The 23,990-nt window shown below is 47.7% G+C and overlaps 1 protein-coding gene across 1 annotated transcript in view; it reads right to left on the reverse strand.

Annotated features, from left to right (window-relative positions):
* The window catches only part of JAG1 (jagged canonical Notch ligand 1), an 80,419-nt gene that overhangs the window by 12,889 nt on the left and 43,540 nt on the right, over positions 1-23,990 (reverse strand). The window contains exons 6-16 of the mRNA XM_060262249.1: positions 20,943-21,073; positions 20,564-20,683; positions 18,573-18,686; positions 16,825-16,938; positions 13,778-13,891; positions 11,227-11,273; positions 9,934-10,107; positions 9,376-9,529; positions 6,546-6,710; positions 5,374-5,487; positions 1,258-1,371 (exon numbers count right to left, since the gene is read on the reverse strand). Coding sequence (XP_060118232.1) covers positions 1,258-1,371; positions 5,374-5,487; positions 6,546-6,710; positions 9,376-9,529; positions 9,934-10,107; positions 11,227-11,273; positions 13,778-13,891; positions 16,825-16,938; positions 18,573-18,686; positions 20,564-20,683; positions 20,943-21,073 — 1,361 coding nt within the window. The remainder of the gene's footprint in view (positions 1-1,257; positions 1,372-5,373; positions 5,488-6,545; positions 6,711-9,375; positions 9,530-9,933; positions 10,108-11,226; positions 11,274-13,777; positions 13,892-16,824; positions 16,939-18,572; positions 18,687-20,563; positions 20,684-20,942; positions 21,074-23,990) is intronic.

The following is a 23,990-nucleotide window of genomic DNA, read 5'->3' on the forward strand; positions in this document are numbered from 1 at the left end:
CCCCACAACAGACACCCCGTGAGGTGGGTGGGGCTGAGAGGGCTCTCACAGCAGCTGCCCTTTCAAGGACAACCTCTGCCAGAGCTATGGCTGACCCAAGGCCATTCCAGCAGCTGCAAGTGGAGGAGTGGGGGATCAAACCCGGTTCTCCCAGATAAGAGTCTGCGCACTTAACCACGACACCAAACTGGCTCTTCACATCACCTACTGTCTGGTCTTTCACATCACCTATTGTCTGGTCTTCCATAACCGGAAATGCCTGGGATTGAATTTGGGACTTTTGGCATGATGAGCGGATGCACTACCACTGAGCTACAGCCCCTCCTCTCTTCCACTTTAACCTCTTAGCAACCTTGGGGAAGTAAGCCTAGGATGAGAGCGGGCAACTAGCCTCAGGTCAGCTAGGCATGTGGATTGATTGTACCGCCTTGCGGGAACTGTAATTTTTGTTCAGGAACTCACAGAGGAGTGAATCTGTAGCAAAAGCAGGTGCTGTGACTTCCACAGAAAGCGTTTTTTGTAGCAGGAACTCCTGTGCATATTAGGCCATGCCTCCCCTGATGTAGCCAATCCCCTCAGAGCTTACAGAAGGCCCTGTAAGCTCTTGGAGGACTGGCTGCATCAGAGGGGGCATGGCCTAATATGCAAATGAGTTCCTGCTACAAAAACAGCCCTGCTTCATGATACGGACATTCCCCTCCCCCACTCTTTATTTGTTTAACCCATTAAATTAAATGTCTATTTTAAAAGTTTGCATAGTTCTACAAGAGTAAGGCATTAATCTTTGTCCTGCACATGTGACTACAAGCCGGCTGGCTTTTTGAGATCCTTCCCTATGGAATGCCAACCTTACATGCACAGAATCTTCTCTTACTGTTCTGCACCAGAAAGTTCTTATAGCTGGCTTTCAAAAGCAATCGGACAAAGTCTTGCAGGGCAGTTTCCCCACCAACGGCTATTAGGCATAGGGACTAAATGAAACTTTCAAGTCATCCTCTAAATACCTGCAATTGCGAGAGGCTTTGGCGGTAACTGCCTCTTGGGGCATCTGGATGGTCAAGTGAGCAAAACAGGATTCTGGATTAGATGGAGCCCTGGTCTGATTTACATTATCTTCTTAAGGCCACTCGGGCGAGGCACGCTGAACTCACAGCACAGCCCCTAAAAAAGCTGCCCGAATCTGGGTATCGAACCGAGCAAACTGCAGATGTTGGATGCAAACCTTAAGGTCAGACCTTAAAAAAGAAAAACACTCACGTGAATGGCAGGTTTTCCCTTTCCAGCCGTTTTTACATTCACAGAAAAAGTCATTGACCAAGTCTTGACAAGTCCCTCCGTTGTGGCAAGGATTTTTACTGCAGTCATTAATATCTGGAAGAAACAGGAAAGACACGGAGCTTAGAGACAGAAAAATACTGTCTGCAAGACCAACAAACACCAGCAAAGCTGCTTTATCAACCCCAAGGGCTGCTCAATCTCTCTTCTCGGCCCCTGGCGTTCCAGGCACGGATTAAGCGCTTGACAGTCTTAATGCCATCACTGACGTTATCATGTTTATTCTCCACTGTACCCCACTGCTCCCTTTCGGCCCTTCTTGCCAGCAAAGGCCGCTCCAGTTCCCCTGGAAACAAACATACCCACAAAGCAGAAAGCTAAAAGAGGCCCTTATTACATAATTAGGCTGCGTCAAGGCTAAAGGCTATTAGTTCAAAGCTTGCTCTGCTTCCTTAAGGCACTGAACGGGGGGGGGGGGGACACACATCTAAGGCTGATGAATTTAGAGAGGAAGTAAATTCTCCATTCAGATTAGGGATTTTTTTGCTTGCTGTCAAGTCACAGATGACTTATGATGACCCTGTTGGGTTTTCAAGGGAAGAGACATTCAAAGGTGGTTTGCCGTTGCCTGCCTCTGCCTAGCAACCCTGGACTTCCTTGGGGGTCTCCCAAATAATCACATGGGTTGACCCTGCTTAGCTCCCATGATCTGATGAGATCGGGCTATCCAGGTCAGGTTAATTTACTCATCATTTAACAAACACAGACTGGAACACCCATGATCTAGAGGTTTCTCCCGATATAACCTTCAAATCTTTGCATAAGACGCGCTCCATCTCTGTAGGGGAGGGACGGTAGCTCAGTGGTAGAGCATCTGCTTGGTAAGCAGAAGGTCCCAGGTTCAATCCCTGCCATCTCCAAAAAAGGGTCCAGGCAAATAGGTGTGAAAAACCTCAGCTTGAGACCCTGGAGAGCCGCTGCCAGTCTGAGAAGACAATACTGACTTTGATGGACCCAGGGTCTGATTCAGTATAGGCAGCTTCATATGTTCATATGTTCTGTAGAGAGATGTAATATCTGAATAAATAACACAAAGATCTGAGAGCCCCAAACTCTCTTCCAATGACACCTTCAGTCAAGAAGACTGCCAGTGCTTAAAGCAACTACCCCTTTTAGTAGTTCTGATCTCAAATCACTGGAAACCAAAGTTCGCCTCCCTTTACAAGACAACTGTTTTTGAGCAATCTGCTCTTTTAATAGGGCAAACACTTAAATGGCTTTAATTAGCGCAGTTCTCTCTCTGACTCTGGTGACTAAAAGGCCAGTGGCACTGTTAACAGTAGCAAGAGAGCAAGGAATTATTCGGAAAAAGGGCACAGTGGCATAAGAAACAGGGCTGCCCTCTTATGTGTGGGAGCCGATGTCAACAGCTCATAAAACAAGACAGAGGCCCTGCTTTCAGCCCAACTGTATGGATTAAGTCCAGATCTGTTCTCCTGCTTCTTTGACCTCCTGCAGCACCTTAAGAACACTTAGAGAACGTAAAATATAGCTCTGGTGAGCTCTTCTGCAACACAGTCAACAGCTTTTCCTGTCCAGCCAGGACTCTTACCCTGTAAATGGGTAAGATTGGCAGATGCCCATCCATGTGACTTCTCAGTGGTGGTGCTGTCTGAGAAAGCCAGAAAGGTCCTCAACACTTCCACAGAATGTGCAAACAGAAATGTTCCAGAGAACATTCCTTAAAAAAACAGCTAGATTCCAGTCCAGGGCTATCTTAGAAGCCAACAAGATTTTTTGGGGGGGTGTTTTCAAAAACCTTGTTATTCTTGAATCTAGCTGCTCTATTGAAGACCAATACAACTACCCTCTGAAACCATTATTAAAATGGGATTAGATCTGCAGTGCAGAGGAAGAGTCCAGGAATGCAAAAACGTTTGCAATCAACCTTCTGCACTGTTTATGTATACCAGGCCTTGACAAATTTTGGTGCCAGCCCACAAATTTAGGAGCCATTTTTCACCTTCCAGGGTTCATATTAATGACTATAATATTCTAATAATTGCTACGCCAGATCCTAATCCTAAACTTTCCAGTTGCTCATAACCATTAAAGCTATGACAGAAGTATTTCAGCGTGTAAATAAACACTGGGTAACCCCACTTGTCATCACCAAAACTAAAAGCTGAATGCTAACTCTAGCCTAACCCCTCTTCAGCTTTTCATAATCCCATTATTATTTTCAAAAGCTCAATTTAATTGAGTATAGAAAGTGAATGCTTAAGAAGTGAATTCATCTACCATTGAATGGTGTAAAATTAGCTTACACACAAACAAGCAGCTACAAGAACCTTCTGCATATTTATTTTTTACATCTCGTAAAACACTGAATGCAAAATGATGAACTTTGGGTTGGATCCAGCCATTTTTTTTTGCTTAATCTCAGTCAACTCCTCTCCTTATTACAGCGCCTCCATCACATGATTGCTGTCCACGCAGGTCCCACAGTCTTTATGGTGGCCCTCTCATTTCACCAGTGGAAGGGGCTGGATCCAACCCTTCATATTTCAACTGCTGAAGCACTACAATAAAATAACTGCTGAAAATATTAGGTGCTGCAATTTAATTTCTAGGTGCTAGGATGACCTGACGCTTGGGCTTTGTCAAGCTCTGCAGTATCCCTTGTTTTAGAGGGTTCTTCGTGTTTTTGGTGTAGTGGTTAAGTGCGTGGACTCTTATCTGAAAGAACTGGGTTTGATCCCCCACTCCTCCACTTGCACCTGCTAGCATGGCCTTGAGTCAGCCATAGTGGTTAAGTGTGCAGACTCTTATCTGGGAGAACCAGGTTTGATGCCCCACTCCTCCACTTGCAGCTGCTGGAATGGCCTTGGGTCAGCCACAGCTCTGGCAGAGGTTGTCCTTGAAAGGGCAGCTGCTGTGGGAGCCCTCTCCAGCCCCACCCACCTAACAGGGTGTCTGTTGTGGGGGAGGAGATTGTGAGCCTCTCTGAGACTCTTCGGAGTGGAGGGTGGGATATAAATCCAATATCATCATCTTCTTCTTCTTCTTCTAATTCCATAATTCTAGTCTTATTGCATTGTTCACTGGTTGCCTTGTGCTGTCTGAATGCACTGTTTTATATCCTGTAACCTGCCTTGAGTCTTAGCAAGAAAGGCAGATTATGAAGGAAATAAATACAATATCCAGCCTATTAAAAGTTCCCCTCTGCTCCAGTTAGAAGCAGTGGGACCCCAATCCCCTCAAAACAGAGGGCATTTGTGAGTGTGAAGCCCGCCATGCAACTTCAGCTCATCACAGACTGCAAAAGCAGCAGGAGAGTCCACCTCTTGCCTAAAACAAGAAACAAAGGACAAAGATAGGGCCCCCAATGTGGTGGCGCCCACAGACACCAGGACAGCTGCTGACACCTCTCTGGTGCCTGCCTAGTGTTTTAGAGAGTGGGACTTTGGCTGTGCAGATTTTTAGAAATGTTTGCAGCTCCCTCCACAGGACTGGGATTCTTTACAGTGTGACAGTAGGAGCCCTATTATGGCTGGCTCTGTCTCCTGGGGCAGCGCCCACAATGCTGTGTCCAAATTCCAGAGGTGCCTGCTGGCTCAAAAATGTTGGGGCCCGCTGGACTAAGCAGCCCTGGGGTTGATGGTATTGCCACAAGAAAACATTGCATGCCCAGACCTGGATAGCCCAGGCAAGCCCCATCCTGTCAGATCTTGGAAGCTCAGCAGGGTCGACTCTGGCGAATACCTGGATGGAAGCCCTCCTTGGAATACCAGAAGCGGGAGGCAGGGGCAGGCTTTATTCAGCCACCTCCCTGAATATCCTCCAGGTCCCCAGTAGGGGTCAGTCACTAGAGGTCGCCATGACTTCCAGGTGCATGCACACACAATACAAAAAGAACCCAAAGAAAACATTGCATCTTTCTTAAGGAGACCTCTCTCTTCTTCCACGGATTCAGCTGAGAGTGAGTCATTGAAACAGTGATGAAATTTAGAGCTTTCTGTGGAAAAGAAGCCCCCTCCCCTCTTCCTGGGAAGGCTAACAACTTCTCCAGCCGCTGGACAAAGACGACTCACTCACTTGCTTCACAGAAGGTGCCTTCCCAGCCATCGCTACAAATGCACTTGTAGGAGTTGATGCCATCAATACACGTGCCACCGTTTCTACACGGGTTGCTCTCACAGTCGTTGATGTCTGGAACAAATTAAACAGCATCCGGTATAAATGAGAGAAGAAGAGAAGAGGAAAGTGGCTTTTGCCACAGCAGACTATAAAGCTTGACTTCTACTCCCCAGAACTTAATGGGCACATGAAAACATGAAGTTTTCATAAGAATGACTTGGACTTCTGGTCTGCTATGACCAATTTTGTCTGCTTAAACTAGCTGTAGCTCCAAGTATTGCCAGATGAGGTCTTTCCTAAAAAGGTAAAGGCAGTCCCCTGTGCAAGCACCAGTCGTTTCCGAATCTGGGGTGACATCACATTATGACGTTTTCATAGCAGACTTTTTACGGGGTGGTTTGCCCTTGCCTTCCCCAGTCATCTACACTTTCCTCCCAGCAAGCTGGGGACTCCTTTTACTGACCTCGGAAGGATGGAAGACTGAGTCAACCTGGAGCCGGCTACCTGAACCCAGCTTCTGCCAGGATCGAACTCAGGCCGTGAACAGAGAGCTCAGACTGCAGTACTGCAGCTTTACCACTCTGCACCATGGGGCTCCTTGAGTCCTAGCTTGGGAATAAGTGGAGATGCCAGGCACTGAGCCTAGGAGTGTCTGCATGCAAAAAAAGGCATGTGTGCCCTCTTTTTTTTTTTACTTGTCCCCCAAAGGATATAAAATAAGAGACTAATAAAAGCAAAATGTTATTCTTGGTATGCTTTGAACATACTTCAAAAGTAGGATCATAAACCCTCTCCATCCCCAATGTAAATTTGCTGTAGGCTAACAAAAAGGTTGCTAGTACATAAATTGTTTAAAAAGTCACAATTTATTTTAAAAGGTTATATGCACTCAAGGGCAAGAGCCTCTTTTAAAAAGAACCTCCAAGGCCAAGAGACTCCAGCCTCAATTCACTGGAAGAGAAAGGGAAATGCTAGAGTAGAGGCCCAAGGCTATTTTTGCTTGTGATTTCTAACCCACTCTTTCCCTCCCAAGGACAAACAAGTGGTTATTGCCAAAGTATTTTAAAACAGAAGCAGCCATTTAAAAAAAACAAAAAACAAATCAAGGTAACCGATTGTCCAAATCTTACTTTCGTGGCAGTAGGTGCCGGTGAAGCCTTTGTCACATTCGCAAGTGAATTTGCCCCCTGCCTGGCTTTTGCACTTGCCGTGTGGCCCGCAAACATTGGAAGAGATGTAACGGACCCCTTCTGGTGTGCTGTTGGAAGCCACTGCGACCGTGCAGCTGTCAATGACTGCAGAAAGGAAACACATGAACAAGGTGAACACTGGTTGCCCGAATCCACGTAACACCCTCAGCTTTGTGTCAGGAAGTGCACTTAGCATGGGAAGAAGGCTTTAAAAACAAGCCTTTTCTCGCAAGAACAGAGCGCATGCAGGGATCCAATCCAAGTGACTGGCCAATTCCATGACTTCCAGTTCACCAAGGAGACACAAAAGCACCATGGCCCACATATGTCAGAGAAGTGGAACAGGCTCCCTCGGGAGGTGGTGGGCTCTCCTTCCTTGGAGGTTTTTCAACAGAGGCTAGGTGGCCATCTGAGAGCAATGAGGATCCTGTGAATTTAGGGGGAGGTGTTTGTGAGTTTAGAGCAGTTCCTCAGTGGAACAGGCTTCCTTGGGAGGTGGTGGGCTCTCCTTCCTTGGAGGTTTTTAAACAGAGGCTAGGTGGCCATCTGACAGCGATGAGGATCCTGTGAATTTAGGGGGAGGTATTTGTGAGTTTAGAGTGGTTCCTCAGTGGAACAGGCTTCCTCCTCGGGAGGTGGTGGGCTGTCCTTCCTTGGAGGTTTTTAAGCAGAGGCTAGATGGCCATCTGACAGCAATGATGATCCTGTGAATTTAGGGGGAGGTATTTGTGAGTTTAGAGTGGTTCCTCAGTGGAACAGGCTTCCTCCTCGGGAGGTGGTGGGCTCTCCTTCCTTGGAGGTTTTTAAACAGAGGCTAGGTGGCCATCTGAGAGCAATGAGGATCCTGTGAATTTAGGGGGAGGTATTTGTGAGTTTAGAGTGGTTCCTCAGTGGAACAGGCTTCCTCCTTGGGAGGTGGTGGGCTGTCCTTCCTTGGAGGTTTTTCAACAGAGGCTAGATGGCCATCTGACAGTAATGAGGATCCTGTGAATTTAGGGGGAGGTGTTTGTGAGTTTCCTGCATTGTGCAGGGGGTTGGACTAGATGGCCCTGGAGGTCCCTGCTAACTCTAGGATTCTAAGCTGTATTTTGCTAGCTAAGGGTTGAACCCTGCACATCTCTTCCGTGAATGGAGACACAAAGACGAGAGAAGGTTCCTTGCGCTGGAAGGAAGTCCTGCCCTGAGCAAAATCTGCAGGATCCAGCCATTCCAGAATTCTAGATGCCTCTGCATTCTACCTTCTTTGCAGTCTAGAAAGTTGCTCCTGACAGTATACGATGTATTCCCACCGTCTGTCCTCCTTGTCTCCACTCAAGCCTTTGTCGGATAAGATTCCTCCAAACCCACTGAATAGAATCTTTGTACTCATCCCAGCTTGGCACAAATGTGTTCTCCTACTCAAAGATCTTCTCTCCAACCACTGGCACATATCCTACTATCCCGTATCCCCCCATATTCCGGCAGCCTCTTCAGATGCTCAGTTCACAACACTCTCCAAAAAGGCCCTGGCCTGAAACACCTCCCCCACCCCCTTTCCCAGCCTTATGGGGAAGTTTGGAGAACTCCAAGGTCAGCATGCTGTTTATTACAAAAGGCACTATATGGTTTGGATCTCTCTCACTGCTCTGTTTCCCTTAAAGGAAAGAACTTTTCTACACAACTGTATGGATTTCTTTGGTATGAGTTGCCGAGCGTTGACTTGCTCAGCTTCTGGCTGCCACATTCCCTCAACCCCTTCTTTTCATATTCGTGGTACTTATGTAAATATACCTACCTACTGGCAACACGACTCTCAAGAGCTAAAGCTGCGGTATCCTGAACCTTTTTGGCCTTGGATCTTGAGCCTTGTGTCCGCTTACACTATGTTTTGTCAGCTGCAGAGGCGGGCCCCTCTGCTTTGAAGAACATTATTTTGATTCTAGGCCTTACTCACACAAAGGTACCTTCTACTGAATCAGATTTTTGGTCCATCAAAGACAGTCGTGGCAGTAGCTCTCCAGGGTCTCAGGTGGAGGTCTTGCAGACCTCACCTATTATCTGGTCTTTAACATTGAATTTGGGACCTTCTGCATGCCAAGAAGACTCTCTAGCACCGAGCCATACTGAAAATATCAATCCAGTGTAAGTGCCTGGCAAATATGCTATACAACGGAGAACTTCTTCCACAGAGGAAAATGACACAATGCAAATGGAAACAAACCTTAAGATCCAAGCCGCAACAGGCTGTCTCGACTATCCGTTTGTAACTTTATTGAGGAAGACTGTTCTAAAGTTCTGAGAAGTCCCGCGGCACCCAAAAGACTGGCATCATTTATTGCAATTTGAGGTTTTTGTGAATCACAGCTCCCAAGACGAAGTGAAACGAAATGAAGTGAGCCGTGACTCATGAAATCTCGTCTTGAAATAAATGCCATTTGTCTTTCAGGTAGCACAGGTTTTTTTTGGCTACAACAGATTAATACAGCTACCCGTTTGCAACCAGAAAGTTCTCAGGCATCCAGTGGTCTGGCGAAGTAAGCAGCTGTGAATTCTCGGGCAGGACAAGTGCCATACAGAGCTACCTTTGGGGCATGAGAGCTTTGGCTATGAAGGCCACGTGCAAGAAAAGGCACTCACAATCTGCCACAGCTTCAGACAATGCCTTTGTTCTTCTTTCTGCACCATCCCTTCCCAGGTCACAAGTCAGCATACGGCTGCTCCACTCCATCCAGTGAACAACCCCATGCTGTGTAGCAAAGTGGGTTCACAAGCACCAACTGTCAAAACGTACCTTCACAAGGAGTAGAACGGCAGTGATCTTTCAGGTGCGAACAGTTCTTCCCTTCATAGTCTTCAGGACAGTTGCTACAGAAGTAATCGTTCTCGTAGTTGAAGCACTGGGCCCCGTTCTGGCACGGATTGGGTTCACAATAATCGATGTCCAGCTGCCAATGGCGATTTGGGAAGGAAAGTGGAAGACAGAAGAAACAGAGAGAGAGTTCACATAAGACAAAGGGGTTTGTTATAACTCTTTTCACTGTCACAAGCAAGACACCTGACGGAGCAGACCTTTTTATCTCCTGCACAATGTACACAATGCTATTCTCACTATCTGCAGGTTTTAGAAAAGAGGTTATCAGGCAGAGGTCAGAGCTGTAATGTGTGGAGTTGTTTGCACCTTGTTTCAGCATACACACACACGGAAAAAGCAGAGCTCCTCACCCCACCTGCCCATGCCAAAAAACTGATCTATAGCACCGCTTGCTGAATAAAGGCTATTCACTACACAGATCTCAAGGAAGAACCGCTTGGTGCTCTTATCTGGAGTTTGCGTTTCAGCAGCTCTCACCTGACAGACATTTCCTGAGAATCCAGCAAGGCAGAGACATTGGAATCCATTGATCTCATCTTGGCAGAGGCCTCCATTCAAACAAGGGTTACTGGCACATTCATCGATGTCCTTCTCACAGTTGTCCCCTGCATAGCCGGCTGGGCAGACACACCGATAACCATTAACCAAGTCCTAAACAAGGAGACGGATAAAAAGGAATTCGTTAACGTGGGCCCCACTAAAAGCGTTCAATAGACACATTCCACTTTTTACAGTGTAGGGTTGATTGAGACCAGTGGTGGGAGGGGAAGGGGAGGGAAAGAAACCTGGGTTTTGATTCAGTTTCAGCTACACAGTTCCCTGTGTGAGAACTTAAGTCACTTTCTCTGAGCCTAAATTATCTCACAGGATTCTTAGGAGAGTAAAAGCGAAGGTGAGCATTGGAGACCAACTTTACATGCTTTAGGGGGATGGGTGGGATTTTTAAAAAAGAGCAAAATGAAGAGAATTTATATTCCTTCCAGAAAGAAGACTGTAGATTTATACCCGCCCTTCTCTTTAAATCAGTCTCAGAGCGGCTTACGATCTCCTTTACCTTCCTCCCCCACAACAGACACCCCGTAGGGTAGGTGCGGCTGAGAGGGCTCTGACAGAAGCTGCCCTTTCAAGAACAACTCCTGCAAGAGCTATGGCTAACCCAAGGCCATTCTAGCAGCTGCAAGTGGAGGAGTTGGGAATCAAACCTGGATCTCCCAGATAACAGTCTGCACACTTAACCACTACTCCAAACATGGTGCAATCAACTTAAAAATTTCATTTACCCACAAGGTACAGACTTATATAAATAAACGTTCTCAAATTGCTTTCTAAATCCCCCAGAAACGGTGTGAGAAGGACCATTAGATGCCATTAGCTACTCCAGTACAGAGGCTGCTAATTACACTTCATTCTTAGGCACACTGAATATTAATGTTGCAATAAAGTTATGTGGATGGGAGGCGGGAGAAGACAGACTAATTGCTTGTTTTATCAATGGACAGGCAGCAGTGGCCCAGGGAACAGGCCAGGGTTGCGTGGTGTGGAGGGAACAATACAAAAGAAAACAATAACTGTGAGGCCAGTACAGTGAGAGAAGTGCATGAAATCCGATCCTTTGGAAGTTGCAATGCAGAAGGACCCAAACAGATACCTACTCGGGATACTTTGTTTTTGAGCAAGGGAGTTGAATTGGGCGATCTTATTGTGTACATGACAATGTCATGAATCTCTACAGTCCCTAAGCGGTGTGGACATTGCTACAGGGGAACTTACCCTGCAGGTCCCCCCATTCTGACATTTTCCAAGACAGTCATCAATATCTGCAATTTAAAGAAAGAAAATACACTCACAGTGAGCAATGCCTTACAGCAGCGGACACGCTTCCAAAGCCAAGAGAACGAACTGCAGTGGTTCCGTAATGGAGCGCAGATAAAAACTTTTGTCAAGTTTCCTGTATGCTTCCCTCCAGATAAGGTTTATTAGAATGGGTGGGAACCTTCAGCCATTCTTCCAGCAAAGCTCAGTGGCTACTTCACATCATTGTTTCGAGACATCTTATCTGAATATAGCCACGTTGTGGACAAATGGGTTTGATAAAGCTGCCCTCTTATTCATGCCAGGCTGACTACTCCCTTTCTAAAAACCTTAAATGCTCATTCTCCTTTTCCTCTTCTGTTGCCTAGTGCTAAAGGCTAAACCACAAACTCATTGGGTGACTTGACATAAGAGCAGCCCTGCTGGATCAAACCAAAAGTTCATCTAGTCCGGCATCCTGTCTCACACAGAGGCCAACCAGTTCCTCTAGTGGGCCAACAACAGGGCAGAGAGGCTGAGACCTTCATCAGAAGAGCCCTGCTGGATCAAACCACTGGTCCATCTAGTCCAGCATCCTGCCTCACATAGTGGCCAACGAGTTCCTCTGGAGGGACAACAGGGCATGAAGACTGAGGCCTTCTCCTGAGAACAACATCAGAAGAGTCCTGTTGGATCAGACCAATAGTCCATCTGGTCCAGTATTCTGTCTCACATAGCGGCCAAACAGTTTCTCTGGATGGCCAACAACAGGGGAGAGGCTGAGGCCTTTCCTTGATGTCAAGAACATCAGAAGACCCCTACTGGATCAGACCAGTGAGGGTCCGTCAAGTCCAGGTTCTTGTCTCACACAGTGGCCACCCAGTTCCTCTGTAGGGCCAACAACAGAGCAGAGAGATCAAGGCCTTTGTTTGAGAAGAACATCAGAAAAGCCCTGTGGGTCAGACCAGTGAGGGTCCATCTAGTCCAGCCTCCTGTCTCACACAGAGGCCAGTCAGTTCCTCTGGAGGGCCAACAACAGGGCAGAGAGGCCGAGGCCTTCCCCTGAGAAGAACATCAGAAGAGCCCTGCTGGATCATACCAGTGAGGGTCCATCTACTCCAGCCTCCTGTCCTACACAGTGGCCAACTAGTACCTCTGGAGGATCAACAACAGGGCTGAGACTGAGGCCTTCCCCTGAGAAGAACATCAGAAGAGCCCTGCTGGATCAGACTAGGGAGGGTCCATCTAGTCCAGCCTCCTGCCTCACACAGTGGCCAACCAGTTCCTCTGAAAGGCCAACAACAGGGCAGAGAGGTCAAGGTCTTCCCTTGAGAAGAACATCAGAAGAGCCCTGCTGGATCAGACTAGGGAGGGTCCATCCAATCTAGCATCCTGTCTCACACGGTGGCCAAGCAGTTCCTCTGGAAGGACAACAACAGGGCAGAGAGGCCGAGGCCTTCCCCTGAGAAGAACCTCAGAAGAGCCCTGCTGGGCCAGACCAGTGAGGGTCCATCTAGTCCAGCCTCCTGCCTCACACAGTGGCCAACCAGTTCCTCTGGAGGGTCAACAACAGGGCTGAGACTGAGGCCTTCCCCTGAGAAGAACATCAGAAGAGCCCTGCTGGATCAGACCAGTGAGGGTCCATCTAGTCCAGCCTCCTGCCTCACACAGTGGCCAACCAGTTCCTCTGGAGGGTCAACAACAGGGCTGAGACTGAGGCCTTCCCCTGAGAAGAGCATCAGAAGAGCCCTGCTGGGCCAGACCAGTGAGGGTCCATCTAGTCCAGCCTCCTGCCTCACACAGTGGCCAACCAGTTCCTCTGGAGGGTCAACAACAGGGCTGAGACTGAGGCCTTCCCCTGAGAAGAGCATCAGAAGAGCCCTGCTGGATCAGACCAGGGAGGGTCCATCTAGTCCAGCCTCCTGCCTCACACAGTGGCCAGCCACTTCCTCTGGAGGACCAACTACAGAGCAGAGAGGCCAAGGCCTTCCCCTGATGCTGCCTCTTGGCTTTGAGATGCAGAGGATCAGTGCCTCTAAATGTGGAGGTTCCCCTCAGCCACCATAACGAGTAGCCATTGATAGACTCATCCTCCATAAATCTACCTAATCCTCTTTTCAAGCTATGTCCGTGGCCATCACTACAACCTCTGGCAGAGAATTCCACCTTTTAATCACTCTCTGTTTAAAGGATTATTTCCTTTTGTAAGAACAGACATGTGGGTGCAACTTGAAAACATGGTTTCAATTTTATAACTATGGTCAGTTTTTGAAACCAAGATTCAGATCACAAAATGATCACTCCAATCCTGGCTTCATGCCATGGGTGCTGTTAATCAACACTGGTGCAAGGTGAGAGAGAAGTTTCAGGTCTGAACTCGGTATCTCAGCGGTTGTACGAGGTCTCTGGCACCTTCAGCTAATACCACAGTTGCCATAATACATGTTTTCTGTGTGACAGCTGAACTGAAACTTTTTGCCTTGTGAACCCCACAAAACCAGAAGACATGCGTATGGAGACACGTGCTTACTTATCTCACAGTTCTGGCCAGTCCAGCCAGCAATGCAGTCGCAATAGTAGCTGCCAATCAAGTTCCTGCAGGAGTTGGCATTGAGACACGGCTTCCCCTCGCATTCATTGGCATCTGGAGAGAGAAGATGAATTGGCCCCATGTTAAGTGGCAGATACCGAAGGGGGAAATGTGTACGCACCCAAAACACATTTTGTACAGCAAGAGCTTCACTAATGGGTTTTTAAAAAATGTACAGAGTGGATTAAAACAAAAAGAATAAGAGGGAATGCTGTTGAGCAGAGAACCTCCTGATATTACCCTCTAATTATGGTGCCCTGGCAGCCTGGAGTTATGAGCCACTAATTAAGAGAGAAACGAGTAAGGAAAGGGGGCAAAGAGAACAGGAGCAAGGGAGTTGGGGATTTCCAAAGTTGCATCTCTGGCCACTTGGATTAATATCCTGCCCCAAGACTGCAGGCTGCTCTTTCTTCAAGAGATCGTTTTGCAACTCGTGGGTAATTCCCCCAGGCCGAAGGAGTCGGCAGGGGCTGAGAAAATGGAGCACTGCTTTCCCACAAAGTTGAAAAGGAGGGTGGGAGAGACCACCCACAGACAGACAATGGCTTCAAAAGTGCTGCCATTAGAATTAGAAGTTCTCACCACAATGGAAGAGGAAACCACTTCAAATCTAAAGGGGCCATTTTGCATTATACCTAGCCAAGGTCCACGCCGAAGGTTACTCTGGCACACAGAAGCAGAGAGCCCCATCCAGTGGTTCAGGTGCCAGGCTAAAACCCAGGTCCCAGTCTCCAGTCTTCTATGAAGCATGTTGGGTGGCCCAGACCCCCTTTCCCACCCCACAGGGCTGTTGTGAAGAGGTTAAAACAGGAAGAGAGAGACCCGCAGACACCACCCCAAGCCCCACTGTTACCCAGAAGCCTTTGCTCTGATTGCAACCGCTAAACAAAAACAAGCTGCCACAATCAAGGGAAAGAGTTTCAGAAGGCCAAGGCTGCAATCTGCTTCAGCAGTGATGATGATGATGATGATGATGATGATGATATTGGATTTATATGCCACCCTATACTCTGCATCTCAGAGTGGTCACAATCTCCTTTACCTTCCCCCCACCCCGCTACAACAGACACCCTGTGAGGTGGATGGGGCTGAGAGAGTTCTCCCAGAAGCTGCCCTTTCAAGGACAACTCTGCAAGAGTTATGGCTGACCCAAGGCCATTCCAGCAGCTGCAAGTGGAGCAGTGGGGAATCAAACCCGGTTCTCCCAGATAAGAGAGCTCTGGCTGGCCCAAGGCCATTTAAGCAGCTGCAAGTGGAGGAGTGGGGAATAGAGTCCGGTTCTCTCAGATAAGAGAGCTCTGGCTGACCCAAGGCCATTCCAGCAGCTGCAAGTGGAGGAGCGGGGAATCAAACCCAGTTCTCCCAGATAAGAGTCCACACACTTAACCACTACACCAAACTGGCTCTCAAGTGCTGCTTCATCAGAGTCCCATCTCTCTCACACACACAGAGAGATGTTTGCATACACGGATGGATTCCAAATACATCCACATTACAAGCATTCACATGACTTAAGTATACTAAAAATTACAACAGAACACCCTTTTGTTTTATGCTCAAGCTTTTGTTCTATTCCAGTCATTTCTGCAGGTAGCAACTATCTCCCTGCATGCCACCCCCCCCCCCCCAAAAAAAGCCTGTTTGGTGTAGTGGTTAAGTGCACAGACTCTTATCTGGAAGAACTGGGTTTGATTCCCCACTCCTCCACTTGCATCTGCTGATGTGACCTTGGGTCAGTCATAACTCTCAGAGCTGTTCTGCTCAAGAGCAATTCTGGGAGAGCTCTCTCCGCCCCACCTACCTCACAGGGTGTCTGTTGTGGGGAGGGGAAGGAGATCGTAAGCTGCTCTGCGACTCTGAGTGAAGGGTGGGGTATAAATCCAACCTCTTCTTCTCGATTCCACATATATGCACATCCCTCATATATATTAGAACCACCCAGGGTAGATCCCACTGCTATTCTACCACTCCACTGAGAGCAGTTTGAAGCCCTCCTTCAGTGTAAAGAAGATTTCACTTAAGTGACTCTTCCATTGGAAGAGGAGCTGCTCAATTTGGTGGAAGAGTTCTTGGGAAATGGTTGGAACCACCCCACTGAAGACAGGAGTGTGGGAAAAGTCACCCACCGATAGCCACATTCTCAATATGGATCAGCATGCCGACCATCCCTACAGCGTGGCAGATTCCAAGATGAACGGGTTGTGATATCGACAGATAATTGCAGTGGCCACCGATGTAGTATCTGTCAGTGTCTTTCCAGGCACCCACTCACTTCACAAAGCAAACAAGGCAACTGGACTTCTTCCACTTTGCTAGAGCAGGAAGTGCTTTAGAAGAGTCCAGAAGGCACTGCCAATTTGGAGAAGGCTGCTTCCAAAATAGAAAGCTGCTTGGCTGGGAATCTGGCATTTTATGATGTATTCCAAACCTCGAAGAAGCCACACTGGTACTGACCCTGTGATAACCACTTTGTTACGGTATCCATTACCCATTCTCAAAATTCCAGGGCTGCCTACAGTCTCGCCAAGATTGGGGACTCATAGCTTAGGTTTCAAAACTTCTGTCTGGGCAAGATCATCAGGAAGAAGAAGAAAGTAAGAGATTGGATTTATCCCCTGCCCTTCACTTGGGAGTCTCAGAGAGGCTCACAATCTCCTTCCTCTTCTTCTTCCCACAACAGACACCCTGGGAGGCAGGTGGGGCTGAGAGAGCTCTCAGAAAACTGCTCTTGAGAGAACTGCTCTTCAAGAATTGTGACTGACCCAAGGTCACCCAGAAGCTGCAAATGGAGCAACAGTGGAGAATCAAACCCGGTTCTTCCAGATTAGAGTCCGCTGCCATATAAGACTGGCTCTGGATGCCTATTTGGTTTAGATCAGAACGGAATGAACACATGCCATTACAGGAGCAGCTGAAGTTAGACCCTCTACCAGCAAATTCAACAATAGCTTGTTTTCTGTTTTGTCAATCTACGGTCTCCCACTTACCGATCTGACACGTTTTGCCAGTCCACTGAGGTGGGCATATACACTTAAAGCCATCGACAAGGTCCTGGCAAGTCCCTCCATGGCCACAGGGGTTTGGAGAACAGTCATCGATATCTACCAAGAAAGATTTTGCTTTAGCACACCTACCCAACATCTGGTGGCAAGATTAGCAACCCCAGGGTAACTTCTGGCAACAGCCACTTGAGTTATGCCAGAAGAAATCCAGCTTTTATAAGCAGTTAGTGCCCCTTCTTCGTCTGGTTTCCTACAGGTGGCTCACACATCGTGCATCGTATGAACTGGAACGCGCGCATGAGCTGTGTTTATTTCCAAGCACTCCCAATGTTCACATGAGTAGAATTTTCATGCAAGTGAGCAGCCTCAGCAGAAAACCACATCCAGCCACCACAGCACAAAGGATGACCTACCGAGGATGCCCACTGAAAAAACTCTTGGACAAAGACAGTCATGGGAAAGAGTGAGAGTCCAACAGCACCTCCGAGACTAACAACATTTGTAGTAGGGGAGGAACTTCCATGCATCACTGCTCCCTTCTTCAGATACAGCTAGAACGCGAGTCCATCCGTCCTTATATCTGGGAGAGTTGAGTGATTTCAGATACACGACATAAGGACAGATGAACTCGCATTCTACCTGTACCCAAAGAAGTGAGCTCATGAAAGCTCCTCCCCCCCACCCCTAGATTTTGTTAGTCTTTCAGGCGCTACTGCATTCTTGCTCTTTTCTATTGCTGCAGACAAGTTAACACGGCTACCACCCATCTCGATCTAAAAAAAGTCATATTTGACTTACTGCAACGCCAGCCAGCTCCCCTAGGCTCCAATAACCATGGTTGCCCTGAAGCCGTTCCTGCCATCTCTCTCTCTCTGGACAAACTATAGAAGGAAAGTCCCAAAAGGAGACAACACCCCTGCCCTCCCATGAATCCGCCCCAAACTCAGCCACACTCAGGACATACCTGAGCAATGGGAAGGTGAAACCAATCAAGGCTCAATTTCTAAATTCCCTCCCCCACCCCCCGGGAACTTCCTCCGGCATCCAATAGTGGACAGCACAAGGACTTCCATGAGCACCTATTGGATGGTCTTTGAAGGACACTGTTTCAATGGCTACAGTTAAATGCCAACAGGAGACTGCTGACAACTGGGTTCTGGTATACATATTCAAGCTTGGCTATCTCTCCAGCATCTATCCAGATATAGACACTAGCAATCTAATCTGAGTGAACTGCAAGAATAATTAAGAGACTGGGGCCTTCTCTCTCGCTTTGAGTGCCATACACTTCACAATTACTGACCATAGGGGTGAGATGCTGGCATCCGTTAATCTAAAATTTCTGAAATGCAATCCAGAGAGAATACAGAAAACTAAGGGGTTCTAAAATTCACTCGCACATTTTATTGTAGCATAAGCTTTTGAAAAACACATAAGCTTTTGAGAAGCGCAGTTCTCTTCGTCAGATGCATCTGATGAAGAGAGCTGTGTTTCTCAAAAGCTTATGCTACAACAAAATTCGTTAGTCTTAAAGGTGCTGCTGGAATCTTCACTATCTTGCAGCAATGGACTAACACGGCTACCCCCTCTGGATCTATTAACTTCACCTGGACACTCTAACTGCAATTCAGGAATAAGGGAAAGACGTCAGCATCACAGTTCCACCCAAATTTGCAGGCCCTTGAGAGGTTCGGCCGAGTGAGGTTTAAAGCTGGACATTGCAGTGGACTTACTAAGGGTGCATGTTGAGGCTGCCCAGCCAGGAGCACAGAGACACTCAAACCCCGTAGAAGTTTCAAAGCAGCTTCCTCCATTGTGGCAAGGATCCGAAAGGCAGGCATGTTCCGCTGCAACGAGAACAGAACCCGGTTCAGCTCAGCCAAGGCCAGCAGTACAAGCAACCACCTCATCACCTGGTTGACGATCCCTGCCTCTCTCAGCCCAGCTCTCACACAACAGCAGTCCTCAAAACCCCCATCCCTATGGGACCACCTCTCCTGTTACAACTCCCCGTGCGCCTTTCGGTCATCTCGGGGCCTCTTGCAAGTGCCTGGTCCCAGGATGGCTCACTTAGCTGTCACCAGAGGAAAGGCCTTCTCAGTTGTGGCCCCTGCCCTGTCGAATGCACTCTCAGATGACACCTATTGCCCTCTGCAGAATTTGTTTAGTTTCCACAAAGCATGCAAGGCTGATTTGTTTTTGTTGAACTTTGGAGGGTAAACACCCACACATTTGGGATTTGATGACAGCCATGTATTTTAATATTTTAATGCTCATATTTTATGTTTTATTTTTTTATGTTGTTTTCACCTTGTTGGTTTTAATGTTGTAAGTCTCCACAAGACCCTTTGGCTGAACAGCGACTAAAAAAATCTAATTAATAAACAAACAAACATTGGCTAGTTTAAACACTGGAAGGCAGCCAACTCACAATCCGTACCCACTTTCAGCTATCTCAGTTCCAACCTGCCCTAACTGTATTATTTTCCACCAGGTACCAGCTACAAGAGGTAAAAGAGTCCTTTGAAGATCCTTGCATAACAGAGGTGCTTCTATAAACAACTATAGTTTCACGCTAAATGTGGAAGCCACATCCAAAAGCTCATACCAAACTCATCCCCCCCCTCCAACAAGCCAGCCAATAAAGAACCTTCCAAGGTTCCCCCCCCCCTTCCCAACTGTAATGTCCCAACATAGCGGAAACCCTCAAACAGGCAGCTACTGTATCTTCCTTCCTCTAAGAAAAATGCCATTGCCACCTTCTGCCCATCTTCTCATGTTATGCCCGGCATGTCCCAGGTCACACAGTTAACGCCTGCAGAACATATGAAGCTGCCTTCTACTGAATCAGACCCTGGGTCCATTAAAGTCAGTCTTGTCTACTCAGACTGGCAGCGGCTCTCCAGGGTCTCAAGCTGAGGTTTTTCATGCCTACTTGCCTGGACCCTTTTTAGTTGGAGATGCCGGGGATTCTGCTTCCTGAGCAGATGCTCTACCACTGGGCCACCATCCCTCCCCAAATACATGACCATATGAAGCTGCCTTCTACTGAATCAGACCCTCCTTGGTCCATCAAAGTCAGTCTTGTCTCCTCAGACTGGCAGCAGCTCTCCAGGGTCTCAAGCTGAGGTTTTTCACGCCTACTTGCCTGGACCCTTTTTAGTTGGAGATGCTGGGGATTGAACCTGGGACCTTCTGCTTACCAAGCAGATGTTCTACCACTGAGCCACCATCCCTTCCCAAATATATGAACATCTGAAGCTGCCTTCTACTGAATCGGACCCTCCTTGGTCCATCAAAGTCAGTCTTGTCTCCTCAGACTGGCAGTGGCTCTCCAGGATCTCAAGCTGAGATTTTTCTCGCCTACTTGTCTGGACGCTTTTAGTTGGAGATGCCGGGGATTGAACCTGGGACCTTCTGCTTACCAAGCAGATGCTCTACCGCTGAGCCACTGTTCCTCCCATATATATGAACATATGAAGCTGCCTTCTACTGAATCAGACCCCCGTGGGTCCATCAAAGTCAGTCTTGTCCACTCAGACAGGCAGCGGCTCTCCAGGGTCTCAAGCTGAGGTTTTTCTCACCTACTTGCCTGGACCCTTTTTAGTTGGAGATGCCGGGGATTGAACCTGGGACCTTCTGCTTCCTGAGCAGATGCTCTATCACTCAGCCACCGCCCCTCCCAACAAAACAGCAACAAGTGAGCCCCTGAGTACACTCTCACCGATTTCACAGTTCTGTCCTGAGTAGCCCTCTGGGCAGGAACACTGATATTTGTCGGGGCCGGTGTTGCTGCAGGTACCTCCGTTCAAACACGGCGGGTGAGTCCCACAATAGTTCAGATCTGGAATGCAACAACACACAGTCAGAAATAAGCAAAAAAAAGAGAGAGAGAGAAAGTGCACGGGAAAGGCCCTGCATGGTCCACAGAGTGCTCCTTGCACAGAGCCGTAAACCACCTGCGGGCTTGCCACTGAGCCAGGGACATAAGCCTGCAGCACAAAGAACAGACCGTTCCCTGGTTCAGTTGCCTCCCCACAGCCCTGACCCTGTTTACCAGCCCTCTGAGCCCAACGTTTGGCTCCCTGCAGACGCCTGCATACCTTTATTGCAGAACTGGCCACCCCAGTTGGTCTCACAGAGACACTGCCACGGTTCATTGCAAGTGCCATGGACACAGCCCGGGTGAGGAATGCACTTATCGCAGTATTGGCCTTGCCATCCGTACTGACACCTTCAAAGAAACAGAGCTGGGAATTAATTCCTCCAAAAGGATTTTTTTCTTTTTTCTTTTTTAAGATACTAGTAACTTTGAGATTCCCGGTTCTTGTTCTTTCTCCTAAATAAAATCCTTCAAGGACTAGTTGGTGGTTTCTCGTAAACAAACAGTGTTGGCTGCTCTGCAAGGCCTCCAAAAAAGGCAGCTGTTGTACAAAAGAAGAACTGTTCTGGGGGCCCCAGTGTGATGCCATTGAAGACAATAATAAGCTATTCTGAAGCTCATGGAAATGGGAGAGACAGAGAGAGAGAGAGAGAGAGAGGGAGGAAGGGTGGGTGGGTGGGGGTGCACTATAGATCAATCTGTGGGCTTTGACAAATGGATTATAAGGGGCGGGGGAACAGGGCAGGAGTCAGTAAGAACAATGATGCTCATGAATACAAGACTTTAGGACTCCACAGAAGAAACACAAACAAGCCAAGAGGCAACAGCAGCCAGCTACGGAGCATTTCCCTTGCATGCTAGTCAAATACTGTTTGTTTCGGAGCAACAGGGGTCATGCGCTGAATTTAAAAGGACGCGAGATATTAATCTGCCGGCGCAGTCACAGGACAGCTGAACCATGCTGACGTTTCCATTTTGACAAAACTGGGAAAGTGTGTGCATACAGCCACATGAGTCGCTGTTTGTTCAGAACGAACGCGAAGGCAACGCCGTCTTCTCCAGACGCGCTCCAGCCACAATGAATGCAAGATCCAAGGTGATTTTAATCTCTCCGCGTTGAATCAAATGCTTCTCTCTGTTTTAAATATTCATTTAGCCACGGAAAGCAGTTGGATGTCGCAAGACAAAGTGAGCAGAAGCCAACCCGGTGCCCAAGGAGTCACCACACACAAACATCCCCAAGAAAAAGCTCAAGATAAAAGAGGCTGCTGTTTTATTTTTTAAAAAAAATAATATTTGGAAAGGGGTGAAGGAAGGAAACAGGTTGATAGCATGAAATCAGGGGTTAACCCAAAAGCACATTTCATTACCAAGACCTGGGAACTAGAGATCAGCAACAATTATCCACTAATCCTCCCCCAAGTTATCATAATAAATGTTTTCCATCCGAACTCAGTTAGGCCTTTGATTTTTATTTTTTTTAAAGAAAGCTCCGCTCAGACCAGCAAATCTTTGTCATGGGAAAACTAGCCGCGATCCGGTCCAAAGCCTAAACGCCCACAGCAAGCAAGAAGGTCTTAACTCTCCATCTAAGAAACCTCAGATGACAAACCACTCCCCTAATTAATTATTATTTATTATTATTATTATTATTTAAGAACACTGCTTGGAATCTTCCCGGTTCAAAGCCTCAGGATGTTCTGATACACCCGACAAACATGGAACAGAGCACCCAGAGAGCAGCGCCTTCTTGATAGGAGACACAAAAAGACTCAAAGATCAAGATTCCACGGAACGCCGTGTGCACTGAGTCACTTCTAAACAAAACAGAATAGATGTATGAACATATGAAGCTGCCTTCTACTGAATCAGACCCCCCTCAGTCCATCAAAGTCAGTATTGTCTACTCAGACTTGCAGCAGCTCTCCAGGGTCTCCAGCGGAGGTTTTTCGCACCTACTTGTCTGGACCCTTTTTAGTTGGAGATGCCGGGGATTGAAGCTGGCTTACCAAACAGATGCTCTTACCACTGAGCCACCATCCCTCCCCAGACAGAGGCTGGACTGGCAGCCTTGGAGGTCCTGATGCTGCTCAGAGAGCAGGGGGCAAAGAAACTTCACCCCCCACCTCCCCTAGCCTGATTTTAGTAAAGCTTCAGCTGCCCAACCTTAATTTTTTAAGAAAAGGAAGAAAAGATTGGATTTATACTCCACCCTTTACTATCTGAAGGAGTCTCAGAGCAGCTTGTGGGGGAGGTGGGGCTGAGAGAGCTTTGACAGAAACTGCTCTTGGGAGGAACAGCTCTGCAAGAACTTGTGACTGATTCAAGGTCACATCAGCAGGTGCATGTGAGGAGTGGGGAATTAAACCGGGTTCTCCCAGATAAGAGTCCATGCACTTAAGAAGAAGATATTGGATTTATATCCCGCCCTATACTCTGAATCTCAGAGCGGTCACAATCTCCTCTACCTTCACTCCCCCCCACAACAGACACCCTGTGAGGTGAGTGGGGCTGACAACTCCTGCAAGAGCTCTGGCTGACCCAAGGCCATTCCAGCAGGTGCAAGTGGAGGAGTGGGGAATCAAACCCAGTTCTTTCAGATAAGAGAGCTATGGCTGAACCAAGGCCATTCCAGTAGCTGCAAGAGGAGGAGTGGGGAATCCAACCCGGTTCTCCCAGATAAAAGAGCTATGGCTGACCCAAGGCCATCCCAGCAGCTGTAAGTGGAGGAGTGGGGAATCCAACCCGGTTCTCCCAGATAAGAGAGCTATGGCTGACCCAAGGCCATTCCAGCTGCTGTAAGTGGAGGAGTGGGGAATCAAACCCAGTTCTTTCAGATAAGAGAACTATGGCTGACCCAAGGCCATCCCAGCTGCTGCAAGTGGAGGAGTGGGGAATCAAACCCGGTTCTCCCAGCTAAGAGTCCGCACACTTAACCTCTGCACCAAACTGGCTCTTAACCACTACACCAAACTGGATAGGTGAGGTCTAACACATTCAAAAAGTGCACAATGACCGATTTCAGCAGAAGAATTCATTGCCTTTCTGAATCAACAACACAGACAGCTCCATTTTCCTTGTGCAGCAGATTCACCCATCTCATTCCCTTTATCTGAACGGTCTGCATCACTTTCAGCATAGAAGAGGGATACATATGAACTTAGAAAGGGGAACATCTATGCATCATGCACCGGCTGGCGTTTTCATTTTAAAACTCTACTGCATCTGTAACGTAGCAGACAATAGCTCCTCCTGACTCAAACTGGGG

Source organism: Heteronotia binoei, chromosome 1 (assembly GCF_032191835.1).
Source record: "Heteronotia binoei isolate CCM8104 ecotype False Entrance Well chromosome 1, APGP_CSIRO_Hbin_v1, whole genome shotgun sequence".
Classification (NCBI taxonomy): domain Eukaryota; kingdom Metazoa; phylum Chordata; class Lepidosauria; order Squamata; family Gekkonidae; genus Heteronotia; species Heteronotia binoei.